Below are 13,868 nucleotides of genomic sequence, written 5' to 3'. Positions count from 1 at the left end.
ACTTATATTACTGGTTTCATGGCTTATAGCCAACACTAATTATAGCTATCACTTCTAACATCCCTTTTTGTGACCCAGATAACAGCTTAGTAAATGTAGTGTCCAAATCTAAAATAATATTAACACACGGTGTAAAAGTTATACATGTCATATGATTGAATAAGAAATATGTTTTTAGAGGAGGGCTGCCCAATGTAATTTGAGTCAGGTATTGAAGGAGTGGAAAGTATCAGGTGCTATTTTATGTCCTCCTTTCTCGGCATTGAATTATTCACATCCAATGGTCCGCTCCCAAACACATCCTCACACCTTTGACAGTCAGCACCCACCTCTTGCATGGAACATCTGATAATTGTATTTGCTTTAATTCTTTTCACATCACATTGTCAGTTTGACTGACACGTGGCAGAGCATTTCAGGGTCGGTCTCCCTCCACGTGATGCTGTCAAAGCCTGACTGGAATCCACTCTGTCTCCTGGAGAATTCTCCCAGGTGGTTTGGACTGTCTGCCTGTCTTGAAAGTGCTCTGCGTCTGTGGAGGAGTCCTCCCGGACCTCCTGCCTGCCGTCTGAGGATTTACACCATTTCATCAAAAAAAATTGAAATGTCATGGCTCAATACGTCTCCCACAGTTGGAATCTAGGGCAATGGCTTATTTATTTCATTTCCTGTAAACTCTTTCTTTCATTATTATTTTGTCATTGTTGTATTTTTCTCATGCAGAATTGCATGTCTGTCAACAGGTCTGTCAACAGGTCTGTGCTGATAGGGATGAGCAGTTCCACAGTGAAATAGGATGAGACCCAAGGTCATGTGTGAAGGGAGATGGGGTTGGGAGGGTGGGTGGAGGAGGAGGATTGCAAAGACCATTGGGGAATTGGATTAGCGAAAAAGCAAGGCATTGGCTAAACTTTTGACTTGGATTTTGCTTTGAAAGAGGCTATGTTTAGAGGTAGGGGCATTTAGTTAAAAGGAATATCCATGTATGTTCTGTGTGGCATTGAGAGCATTCAACTATTGAATGTATGCATTCACATGCATATAATATACCAAGGCTTTGTTGCTCTTGGTGACTTTGACATTTCTGACTGGCAGCCTTAATTAAAGGCAATTCACATTTGTTGATAGCATGTTTTTCACATGCCAAGTGTGGCAACGAATACGTTAAAATATTGACTGTATGCATTCAAATAAACATTCAAAATATCACCCTTTCCATGCCAATAACATGTTTTTCACATGCCAGGTATGCATGTGTGTCCTTTCTGAAAGCGTTTGAGGGATTGGCACCACACAATGCACTGTGACAAAGCCAGTTCTACAGTTACAATGATTTTGGAAATCCACATAAATATTATCTTTAAGAGGCTTTTTAATGGTCAATGTGTCAGCATGTTGTTGCTATCGGTGAGGTTGTTGAATTATATATAAGGTTGCTGCCCTTGAAATGCTCTTCCGTCTTGCTTCAATCCACAGAACAGGGACATCAGAGTGATCGAGGATGGTTGATTTGGATTTGAATTTAAACGCAACATTACATTGTACCCCGTCTATCTTGTGACTTTCCCACCCCTCCTTAGTTTGACCCCTGTGAAGTTTTTCAAACGAGGTCAAGGTAAATTCACAAGGAAAGGAGAGAATGTTAAGGAGGATGGTAGTTTTGATGCTGCTGGGCCATGCAGACGTCACTAACGACATATTTCTATGGAGGGGGACATTAAGGAGCCACTGTTTGGAGACTAAACCAGACTCACATCCACATTAGCTTTTAAAGAACCTGTGCTTGAATGTCCTCTCCTGCTAATCTGAGGCCTGTAATTAATTCTAAGATTATAAATGACTTCCTACTGCTTTTCACGTACATTCATTCACAGCAATCTCTTGATGGATACGTCTCCATTAGTCAGTGCACCCAAGGGATTGTTGAGAACGGTTAGCTGTGTGCTACATGTAGAACTTCTAATGATTTTCTTTATTTGTGTAGGTACTTTATTGACCGCCACACCGATCTGGAGAGGCAGTTCAATGTTAACGTAGACGATGGGAAGATAACGTTGGCCAAACCGCTGGACCGAGAGACAGATATGTGGCACAACATCACAGTAACAGCCACTGAAATCAGTAAGTAACATTTCCAATAGAAATTGTTACGCTTTTTGTGGTCTACTACATAACTAACTGAATGCAATTTCCTTTTTATATCAACACAATGATGAAGGACGAGTGTAAACTCAGAGGGAAGACAGCTGCTTGTGAACGTTCAGATCTGTTTCCTAACACAGTTTGAACAACTTCCTTCTTGCCTCCAACAGAGGAGTGACCGGCCTTCATAATCCTCTATAAAATAGTCCTGCACTTGTAACCCATCTCATGTCAATGACCATAGGGTGTGGTACAGCTCAGTAGTCAATTTGTGGAAGTGCAAGTACAAATAAGCAGTTGTAAACACCAACACCAACGTTGTTTGCACCGAAGCCAGCATCCATTACAGATACAGGAACATCTGTGATCCAGGAAACTGACTGACTATACAACATCTTCGAGGTAGAACCACAAACAACTCAAACCATATGTAAAGCTTTATATGCATACAGATTGTTTCAGGGGGGACTGTATGTTGTTATGAAATGTAGTGCACACCTTGAAGCTATTGAATGAGAAATGTAAAATACTTGTAACTTGCTCTCCCTCGCCTTTCTTAATCAAAGGGAAACACTAATTGTCACAACAATTAAAAAATATATGAAAATATCCCGTTTTTTATATCAAAGTTATGCTATAGAGCATACATTCATGGCATGTTATTGTAAATGCAATGTGTCTCTGTTGATATTCGTGCTAGTTTTGTCATGTCTGGTGTTAGACATTTCACTGTGCCTTTCATTTATTTATGAATGCTAAAGACTTATGCTAAAGTGACTGTGACACAAGACAGCTGCATCAATGAAAACACTTAATCGAAATTTACCAAAATAAATATGTCTGTTTACTATTCTTTGTGGATTGGAGACAAGCAGGAATCCTCTCTGGCGTGAAGAGGGAAGAAATGTGTTCCCAGTCCAATTCCATTGCCATTTGCCACCCAAACGGTGTGTCGTTCTGCTGCTCTCACCAGTTGACATCTGACTAATCAGATTGCAATGCTTGCTGCGGTGGAGTGAAAGTCACTTTAACAGAGCACAAGGAAAATGTGGACACTTCTCTTTTTCCCACTCTGTCCATCTATCACCTTCTAGCAAACTGTCTATTTTAGTTTCTCTCTGTTTCCCACTCTTTCTCTCCTCTCTTATGCTCACCTCTGGGCATTTTGTCCTGAAGCATTCTTAAGTGTAAAATCCTCCACTTGCTGCAGTGTTATGTGAGTGAGCTAAGGGGTGCTTATATCACAAATTTGTATGACAATCATATATCAAAAGCATTTTCTGTTTTCTATGTGACAACATGCATCATGCACATCATTGTTTTGAATGTTAGCTATGTGTATGGTCTCACAAACATACAAAAAGAGGAAAGGTGTCAACAGCCAGAGCGACATCTATTGCTCTACGGAACAAATTATTAGCTACAAGTTAGTGGTTGCAACACTTATTAAATACAATCATTTATTTCAAAAGGGACGTTCAATTATGGGCGATGAATAATCCCAATAAAAATCGAATCTAATTAAATTGCCCTTTATTATCTTTTTAGGCTTCTGCTGCCGTTGATTCATTAATATACATGTTTTAACCCTCATGCATAAAACATGAGCGTGTTCAGGCGATTTCAAAAGCACTTTGAATGTGATTTTTTTCTCTCTCACCACTTCTGTTTTGCATTCTTGATATTAGCTAAAACTCAGATTGATGTGGCTTCTCATCTGTCTTTCTATCAGCCTAGGGATTTTTTATTTTTTTTTATCTGGGTCATGGAATTTACCTGGGATTTAATTTCCCGCTGTATAGTATCCAATGTTATTGTATTCATTGTCTGTTGTTGGGTTTTGTTTATCAGGAAACCACAGCCAGATATCACGGGCTATCGTGGCCATCCGAGTGCTGGACATAAATGACAACGCCCCAGAGTTTGCGACGGAATACGAGGCTTTCCTCTGTGAAAATGGCAAACCTGGCCAGGTAGGGGGCATTCATCAAGGCTGCCATTGTCGTCTCCCCCTGCATCTCCTCCGTAATGATCAGCCATGGTGAATTATAGCCTATTTATTTCGCTGGGAAAGTACAGAGGCAGGAGTGTGGCCTTTCTCTGAGATACTCCTCCCCTGACACAACACATAGAGACTGAGGGAAAATGAGAGCAGTCAGAACTGATCAGAGTGAATCATAATTCAGAGTTGTCTTTCATGTCCTCCTCCAGATGGCACAATGGATCTCTTGCCAAAATTCTGGACAAGTGCTTTGCATTCTCCTTCACATCAATCCTATTCATTCAGACGACTACAATAAAATAAAATAAAAGACCAATGACCGAGATAGCTGAATTCTCATTTCTAATCAATCACAGACATACAGCTTGATAAGAACTATGATGGCAGGTAAATAGATGAACCCAGAAACCAAACGTGTGCCAGGTGAGACAGCGCCACATTGATAACAATCTCAAATTCCTGGAATGAATGGAGGATATTTTTCATTTTCTCTGAGCCAATGTCACGGTCAGGCTTTTTGTGATGGCAAAAAAAAAGTAATGGATGACCTATCTCTCTAATGGTATTGGGCTCCTCTCTTTCTGTCTGTGTTTCCACAGGTGATACAGACGGTCAGTGCTGTCGACAAGGATGACCCAATACAGGGACACTACTTTGAATACCGCCTCATCCCAGAGATGCTAAACAATCCTAATTTCACGATAAAAAACAATGGAGGTAAGGACAGAACATGTGACAGAGAATGACAAAAAATGTCTTCTATCCTGCGGCATATTAGTCCAATTGAAGATTAAATCTGGTTGGATTACCGTACCCAGTGGTTAGCAGATGCACAATAGCCTGGTCATCAGCTACTCTTTACTCCCCAGTGCATTTTGAAAGAAAGTAAATTAGTTGAATCCAAATCGTCTGCGGGAAGTCTTGCAGCTCATTGTAGGGTGACTTCCTGAAGCTGTTGCTGCATGGCAGATGGAACTACATTTGTTTGGTAAATACGGTGATTGGTTTAGCAGGCTTTCTGTTCTCCCCCCCCTGCTCTTTTCCATTACTCTCACTGAAGAGCCCACGCTGTTGCGTAATGTTTTCAAAGAGCTTCGGGCGAAGAATCTTCATCTGGTTCTGTCCGACTGTTTTGATGCGAAGGCTGCAGGCAAGAGGAACTGCTGTGTCTAGTTGTTAGTGAAAGGAAAATATAGAATAAGGACAATAAATGCACCAGCCTCTTTATCTAAATGGAAACCTGCCACCGTGGAAACAGGTGTATTAAGAGACAAATAGGAAAAGTTGCTGAATCTAGAGGAATTTATAAAGAAGAATCCACAAGCAACATTGAAGCAACATTTTCACATGTAGACATCATTAAGATAATAATTTGACTGCTACAAACTAATACACATATATACTTATCCATAACAATAGTCAGCAAAAATGTGATAGTGTAAGAAATCACTCTTCTTGTTAATGTCTTGTCATGTCTTTGGCTATGCCGGATTAACTGATATGACATGCTATTCTATAAAATCCTTTCTCTGTAATTAATATTACCTGATTGAGCTAATCATGTAAATGTAATTAACTAGAGAGTCGGGGCACCACAAAATAATATTTATAGAGCAGTTATCTTCTGAATAAACTCTTAAAGACCTAGTAATATTTTACATCAATAGCAGTCAATATTAATCGTCACCTTATTTCAGTCTCATCTGAAAGTTCTAAAATCTTGGTTATCTTCACAAACCCTGGCTAACAAGTTGAATCAGCAATACACAATTGGGTTTAATTATTTATTTACTAAATTCCTAACTAATCACACAGAATGAATGGCAGTGCACCTCCTTGCACAAAGGCGGAGGTAGCGGTCCTGCTGCTGGGTTGTTGCCCTCCTATGGCCTCCTCCATGTCTCCTGATGTACTGGCCTGTCTCCTGGTAGCGCCTCCATGCTCTGGACACTACGCTGACAGACACAGCAAACCGTCTTGCCACAGCTCGCATTGATGTGCCATCCTGGATGAACTGCACTACCTGAGCCAATTGTGTGGGTTGTAGACTCCGTCTCATGCTACCACTAGTGAGAGCAACGCCAGCATTCAAAAGTGACCAAAACATCAGCCAGGAAGCATAGGAAGAGAAGTGGTCTGTGGTCACCACCTGCAGAATCACTCCTTTTTTGGGGGTGTCTTGCTAATTGCCTATAATTTCCACCTTTTGTCTATTCCATTTGCACAACAGCATGTGAAATTTATTGTCAATCAGTGTTGCTTCCTAAGTGGACAGTTTGATTTCACAGAAGTGTGATTGACTTGGAGTTACATTGTGTTGTTTAAGTGTTCCCTTTATTTTTTTGAGCAGTGTATTTACTCTGAGCTGCGTTTCAATAGGTTGGTGGTAGATGGATGGCCGTGTTGCCCAACATAGTTCTTTGTCCTTTGAAAAGTGTATCTGGTGGTGAACGGGATACGTTGTAGCGTTGTCGTTGTGTGGAAGACGGGATACTCTGTCTGTCCTCTCCTAGCTCACGTTTACAGCGGCCGCTGCTAACTCAACAGCTATGAGGTATCACTTCTGTAGCGAATAAGAGTTCATAGTTCATACCATTCGCAACCAAAGCTCACACTGAGGTTGGCTTCGTTCTGTAGTTATTATCTGAATCCTTCTGACATCGGACCGTCATCCTAATGTACCCGGAACAGGAGGTTACATTTTCGTCAAGGGCTTATATAGTGGAGGGAGAGAAGGGTGTGTTTCATAGTGTATAACCCATGTCTCTTCACAGGGTCGGGCCACTGATTGAGCAGAGCTCTAACCTTATGAAAACCCAATTCTCTCATTTGGAAGCTAAAATTACATTTAATCTTTTCACAAATAATGGCATATTTAACATTTGAATTGCACAACAATTCCATGTAAATCTGATAACTATAATGTGTAGACTTTCCCAGATACAATTTATGTCGTCCTGTCATCAATCATAATGTCTCAGATGACAACCGAACTGACATCATATTAATTAAGTACCAACACATATTTTCAACTAGTTCTATTACCGAAATATAGTTCATTTCCATCCACTTGTTTGATGTTCCCAGACTCTCTATGTTTAACAAAAGCTATTCAAGAGTCCCTCTGTAGAGTCAAGAGAGAGGAAAGGGAGAAAGGTATTTATGGGGGGGTCATAAACATTACCCACAGGCCAACGTCATGACAGTCTACATTCAAAAGTTTTACTTAAATCCTAAATGGTTCTCAAGTAGATTACTAAGAAAAGCTCATCCATTGTTTAACAATTGCCTTTATGCAGAATGCAATGTCTCATTTTCGATTAACTGAAAATGATACTTTTTTCCAAAGTATCTCTCTTTTTCAAACAAGCATTACAGAGCTGGCTACAATTTCAATTTCCTCCCCCTGAAAAGATAGAACAAATATTACAACAAAAATTATGGCTGAACTCAAATGTGCTGGTTGATAAAATACCTGTATTTATGGGAAAGATGTTTGAAAGGTATTTTGTTCTTAAATTATATTGTAAATTGTAATGGTAGTTATGTCCTTCATGGAGTTATCAGAATTGGATGGGAAGGTCTGCTCAATGCAAGAGTACAACCAATTGATTACAGCATTACCCCAAAAATGGAGGAGGCAGTTGGCAGCGGGAGGAGGTAGGGAACTGGTCTGTCTGCCCAATATAAAGAATCAAAACTGGTGGATGAATAAAAATAGCATAAATATTAAAGTATACCAGTTTCATTTGAGGACCAGGATGTTGACAACTGTGCCAAACAGATTGCACAATAGTTAGGAAGAGATTTTTGATGTACCGATTCCATGGTACATGAGTTGATATACTGTATAAAACAATGCAAGATTCAAGACTTCTTGCTTTTCAGCTAAAATTATTATATAGAATTCTTGCCACCAACAAAATGTTGAATATTTGTGGCATAAAATCATCAAAGCTCTGCAGATTTTGTTGTGAGGATACAGAATCAATAGACCATTTATTTTGGTATTGCCCTCAGGTAGCTTGTTTCTGGTCTCAGGTTCAGGAATGGCTGAAAATGCACAGCATTGATCTAAAATTGACCCTAGAAATAGTACTGTTAGGAGATCTGGAGAGACCTGGTCAGTCAATTACTAATATACTAATACTCTTAGTAAAAGTATTTATCTTCAACTCGCAATCTGTGGATTCTGTTCGATTAGATAGATTGAAATTGTATGTTAAACATCATAGCATAGTTGAAAGGTATGTGTTACGTAGAAACCCAAAGTGGGTGGCCAGCAGAGATAGATGGGATGGGCTGAGGGAAGCTGAGGGTTGGGATGTAGAATTGGAGACAAGTGGGAGTGAAGTTGCTGTGCTGGAGATAGAATGATGGTCAAAGATAAAAGTAAAAAGTTTAAAAAAACATAATAAAAAGTATGTTTGAATGACACTGAGGGGCAGTGTTTTTACAACTAATGCCGGATTGCCTGAGGCTGATGCCATGCAGGTGTTTGTACACATGCATATACACACACTCTCATTCAAATAAACGCATACAAGAACACACACATACATGTAATAGTGCCAGACATGCACACAAACATATACAGTTGGCATTGCTGTTATGATTTTAGTTGTCCTTGATGTCCTTTGTTTTGGAATGTTTTTGTTAAAACTCTGTTTGCTGTTTTCTTCTGTCTTTTTCGTTTTCTCTTTAGTTCTCTTGGTTGTGGTGCATTGAGGGGGTTCTTTGGGGTGGGGAATGGAATAAAAGAATTTTAAAAAATCTTCTTGGGGGGACTGTGGGAGGGGTCTCGAAAGGTTGAGTGACAGCTATTGGGGAACTGTGGGGGGATCTCGGAGGGTTCGGGTTCACGTTTTTTGGCCTGGTGGTAGATTGGTCAACATGCCCTTGAGCAGGGCATTGACCCTGGATGCTTCTGTGTGTCGCTCTGAATGGGAATCTGTTGGATGACTGGTATGATGTAGTTGTTGAGCGGCTTCAATGCAAGTATATTGTATGTTTCGGATATTCAATAAAATAAATAAACAAATACAAAATAAATTAATAAATTAAAAAAATATTTAAAAAAATCTACATCTAGCTGTTGTGAAGTGTCAGTATTCTACATGAGAGAAATATAGGCACAGCACTTGTATGACTATTTCCACCTGCACAGAGCAGGCAAAGCCACTCCAGTGAAGAGTAGCAGACCCTTTGAACTTGTGTGCTGGTTTGTTTGTGACGATGACTCTAATTGCAGTGAATGTGCTGTGGAGAGCATATGTGCTGTGGAGGCTATAGGGTTAGCCAGGGCCAGGGAACAGGGTCAGCCAGCTAGGATATCCTACTGCACACAAGCTGTTTAGGCTTTAACCCAATACCTCAGAGAAACGTTTAGGTATCTATTGTGATAAATGGGATACTGCTGTGCACTTAAGATTGACACGATAGGAACCACCATTTTACCAGGCTCTCTTATCTTAAGCAACTTACAGTAGTAAGTAGTGGTCTCACGTGGGAATCGAACCCACAATCCTACCGTTGCAAGTGCCATGCTCTACCAACAGAGACATACACTGATTGTACAAAACAGGTGAATCCAGGTGAAAGCTATGATCCCTTATTGATGTCACAGTTAAATCCACTTCAATCAGTGTAGATGAAGGGGAGGAGACAGGTTAAAGAAGGATTTTTTAAAGTCTTGAGAGAATTGAGACATGGATTGCGTATGTGTGCTATTCAGAGGGTGAATGGCAAGATAAAAGATTGAAGTGTCTTTGAACGGGGTATGGTAGTGGGTACCAAATGTATCGGTTTGAGTGGGTCAATAAAGGAAAGGGAAAGGGGAAGAGGGATACCTAGTCAGTTGTCCAACTGAATGAATTGTCACGCTTCTGAGTTTTTCATGCTCAACAGTTTCCCGTGTGTATCAAGCATGGTCCACCACCAAAAGGACATCCAGCCAACACGACTGTAGGAAGCATCGGAGTCAACATGTGCCTTCAGGCTTTATTGCTAATGTTTCACGTCTCTCTTTCACGCATGCTCAGACAGAGGGTAGACAATTGAACTGCCCTCATGGAAAAAGCACATTCATTTCACATGTGAACACGTGAAGTGTTCCATAAACATGTTTTCATGTGATCACATGTGAAGTTAATGTGATAACATTCGGCCACATGTAAAGCTACATGTGATAATATGAAACTACACATGCTGAAATGTGATCACGTCAAATGTGTTTCAAAACCACGTTCTAACATGATTTCAAATGTGAAACTTCACGTGAAATCCTTTTGCTTTTCTGTAAGGGCGAGACTATCAACAACATATTTTCCGTTACACAAACTTGAGTAGACTCTTACAGGAATAAAAGTGTTTGACAATATGTGGGTGAGTGGATATTATTAGCTAGATGATGAACACAGAGCTCACAGAAGTGTCATCAAAGAGCCCCTGGCACCTCTCGGAGTTGCCTTGTATCATCTTGTAAGTCAGTGTTGCACTCTCGTCTCTTCATTTCCACATCTTAGTATCGGTATGACAAAATAGGATTCAATCTCTTACAGAGTTCTGCTATGAGAATGTGGTGAGGAGGAAGGTGACTGAAAGCCAATAGCAGAGTATACACGTGAGACCACAAAACAAATGGCAGGCCAATGCAACTTCTGTTTTTCTAGTGTCAATTCGGAATTGCCCAAATTTAAAAAATGTTACTGGATTGCAAAACATTTCGGTTTGTCACTCCAAAAAAAACATGCTCTTACTCAACGGAAGCTAATTTGCTAGATGTTCATTTTTATTTTTACAACTGCTTTCTCTCCCCAACAGACAACTCCATCAGTGTTCTAGCCAAGCATGACACATTCCGGCGCCAGAAACAGGAGATGTATTTCCTGCCCATAATTGTGACTGACAATGGAAACCCTCCAATGAGCAGCACTAACACGTTGACCATCCGGGTGTGTGGATGCAGCAGGGAGGGAATAGTCCAGTCGTGCAACGTGGAGGCCTATGTCCTACCCATTGGCCTCAGCATGGGAGCTTTGATTGCCATTCTGGCCTGCATAATACTACTTTTAGGTAAGATAATACTGATACTTAATGCCATTTGTTTACGCCTGAAAAATACAGACATGTAACATCGGTGAACTTCTACATACGTTGTCTTTGTGAGCACACGACTTTGACATGTCCTCTTGTTCGGCAGTTATAGTGGTGCTGTTTGTGACGCTCAGAAGACACAAAAACAAGCCACTTATCATCAAAGATGACGAAGATGTGAGGGAGAACATCATCCGCTATGACGATGAGGGGGGTGGAGAAGAAGACACTGAGGCCTTTGACATTGCCACACTGCAGAACCCTGATGGAATCAATGGCTACCTGCCCCGCAAGGATATCAAGCCAGACCTGCAGTTCATGCCAAGGCAGAGTGGTGGCCCTAACGGTGTGGACGTGGATGAGTTCATCAATGTCAGACTCCACGAGGCGGACAACGACCCCACAGCCCCTCCCTACGACTCCATTCAGATCTATGGCTATGAGGGCCGGGGCTCCATTGCTGGGTCTCTGAGCTCCCTCGAGACTGCGTCCTCAGACTCAGACCAGAACTATGACTACCTCAGAGAGTGGGGCCCGCGTTTCAGAAGACTTGGGGAGCTCTACTCAGTGGGTGAAAGTGATGAGACTTGACCTTTGATCAGCAGATACCCTTTGATTTTGTCCACATACTTGTGTGTTATGCTAGGGTTTGCCGGCTTTTAGAAACAGCTGTTTAAAAAAAGGGGGCCACCTTTCGTACTCTTAGATTGAAGTATAGCGTTCGTCATCTATCACATCAAGCGCTTTTGTATTGTTGAGCCAAACTTAACAATGTCTATATTAGGAGGTCTATGATTCTTGTGGAGTGTAACTTAGATTCCGTCGTGGAGTGTCTAGCAGTATTTTGGGGTATTTGTCATTTGCTGTGACTGCCAGAAGCATAAAGACCTGGATTCTTGGTAGTTGCCTGATGAAAGAAGAGAGAGGGATTGTGTGATCTACAGCCTTCTTGAACAACGTGGAGATTCAACCACAGAACAATGGTACTACTGAGTGGCCCTCATCTCAGATCTCTACCCACCACCCAGCTAATCAAAGATAAAATAGGAAACGAAAAGAAAAAGCAATATTTGATCGACATTACAATGTTGAATGTATGTATGATTTGAGAAAAGCAAAATGAGAACCACTACAATATTGGCTTCAAAATTAATTTGTTTAGATATCATTTGATACCAGGTGGCCACATTTATAAACTGTCTGAGCCAGACGGCTTGCTTTATACAACTATTTGTATTTACACGCTCCAAGTGTGGTTTGCAAATATTATTAGCCTATAAAAGACTAAAGCGAAAGACAAAAAAAGAGAAATGTAGAAACTTTGAGGCCTTCTTTTTACAGAAGCAAGCATTAAATACAATTGTATTCACATGTTTTTTGAAAATGATCGTGTTGATTCCTCATTATCGTTGTATGATTTGTTTTTGATATATATCTGTTCTCATTTGCGTTTGTTTCTGCGCTACAGGTTATACGTGAGTGAGAGTTTAGAATGATCCCTTTTCTCAACTGTTCTTTCCACCGCTGAAGCTATTTCATCACAGCTGAACTTGTTGTTTGGATATTGCTGTTAATATAGTATACAGAGAACAGGAATTACTGTAGAGTAAAAGATTGGATGGAAAGGGAACTTTTACACATACAATTCATGTATACTGTTTATCATTATTCTGTATACAGAGTTACCAGTGACCATATAAGCACAATAGCTGGGATAATTTAATCGATGTGAATATTCGACCCCTCAATTTTATTTAGGAACCACTGGTAACAAAACCCATAAAAATAAAATACAGACTCTTGCATATTGTGCTACACTGTATGATATTATACAAAAAATACATGTACATAGAGTTACTGATAATGTCCTTAACTTTCATTGAGGTGGTAGGTTTTGTCTATGCACGTTAGCTCTTGCACATGAGAATCTAAAATGGCACTACAGCTGCGTGCATACTCAATTTGTACTGATACAGTATATGGCAGTTCTCAGTAGACTTAATAATATATATGAAATAGTCTTACATGCAGATCATATTTTCTACTGTGCTTTAACGCTTATAAATGTGTATGTTTAATTATTTACTCCCTGTAATGTAATCTAAGATACCCTGTATTGTTTCCTACTTTGTGAAATATATTTTTATAAATATTGCTGAATGAGTTTGAGTTTCTTCAGCAGCTAAGATGGTTGGAATAAGAGAGTTTTGTACAGTTCCTACTTGAATTACCTATGTCCGTCATTGTGCATCAGGAAGTACCAATATCAATATATCAATATGTCAACATATCTTATAATTAGGAAGAATTTATTTGGCAGTTGATGCACTGACTGGTTTTAAAACCTACAGTCAGACCCAAAATTTATTGGCACCCTTGGTATCTTGTTCAAACAAGTTAGTATCTAATTTGAACGACTTAATTGTTATTGTCTAATTTGGCCTCGTTTTGTTATGCAGGGCCAGTTGTGTTTGTTCTTTGCTGCAACCATCCATTTACTGATGTCTTCCACTGGGATTGAACATGCGACCCTCGGAAGGATGAACTTAGTATCTCGAATGACTTAGTATCTCGTTTGAATGACTAAGTCATTAAAAAAATAACAATTTTGCTTTAGGGCTTCCATAGA

At 40.1% G+C, this 13,868-nt stretch overlaps 1 protein-coding gene across 4 annotated transcripts in view; it reads left to right on the top strand.

Annotated features, from left to right (window-relative positions):
* Positions 1–13,391, top strand: part of LOC129834322 (cadherin-8-like) — a 111,437-nt gene extending 98,046 nt beyond the window's left edge. For 3 of the 4 annotated variants that reach the window (XM_055899203.1, XM_055899199.1, XM_055899201.1), the window contains 5 exons: positions 1,985–2,121; positions 3,994–4,115; positions 4,744–4,861; positions 10,967–11,218; positions 11,346–13,391. In XM_055899203.1, the coding sequence (XP_055755178.1) occupies positions 1,985–2,121; positions 3,994–4,115; positions 4,744–4,861; positions 10,967–11,218; positions 11,346–11,830 (1,114 nt within the window). In that variant the 3' untranslated portion in view covers positions 11,831–13,391. The remainder of the gene's footprint in view (positions 1–1,984; positions 2,122–3,993; positions 4,116–4,743; positions 4,862–10,966; positions 11,219–11,345) is intronic. The other variant, XM_055899202.1, reaches the window with a different exon arrangement.
* The last annotated feature ends 477 nt before the right edge of the window (positions 13,392–13,868 follow it).

Source organism: Salvelinus fontinalis, chromosome 35 (genome assembly GCF_029448725.1).
Source record: "Salvelinus fontinalis isolate EN_2023a chromosome 35, ASM2944872v1, whole genome shotgun sequence".
In the NCBI taxonomy this organism is placed as follows: Eukaryota; Metazoa; Chordata; class Actinopteri; order Salmoniformes; family Salmonidae; genus Salvelinus; species Salvelinus fontinalis.
The sequence above is the reverse complement of the archived record's forward strand: the minus strand, read 5'-3'. Positions and strand labels throughout refer to the sequence as shown.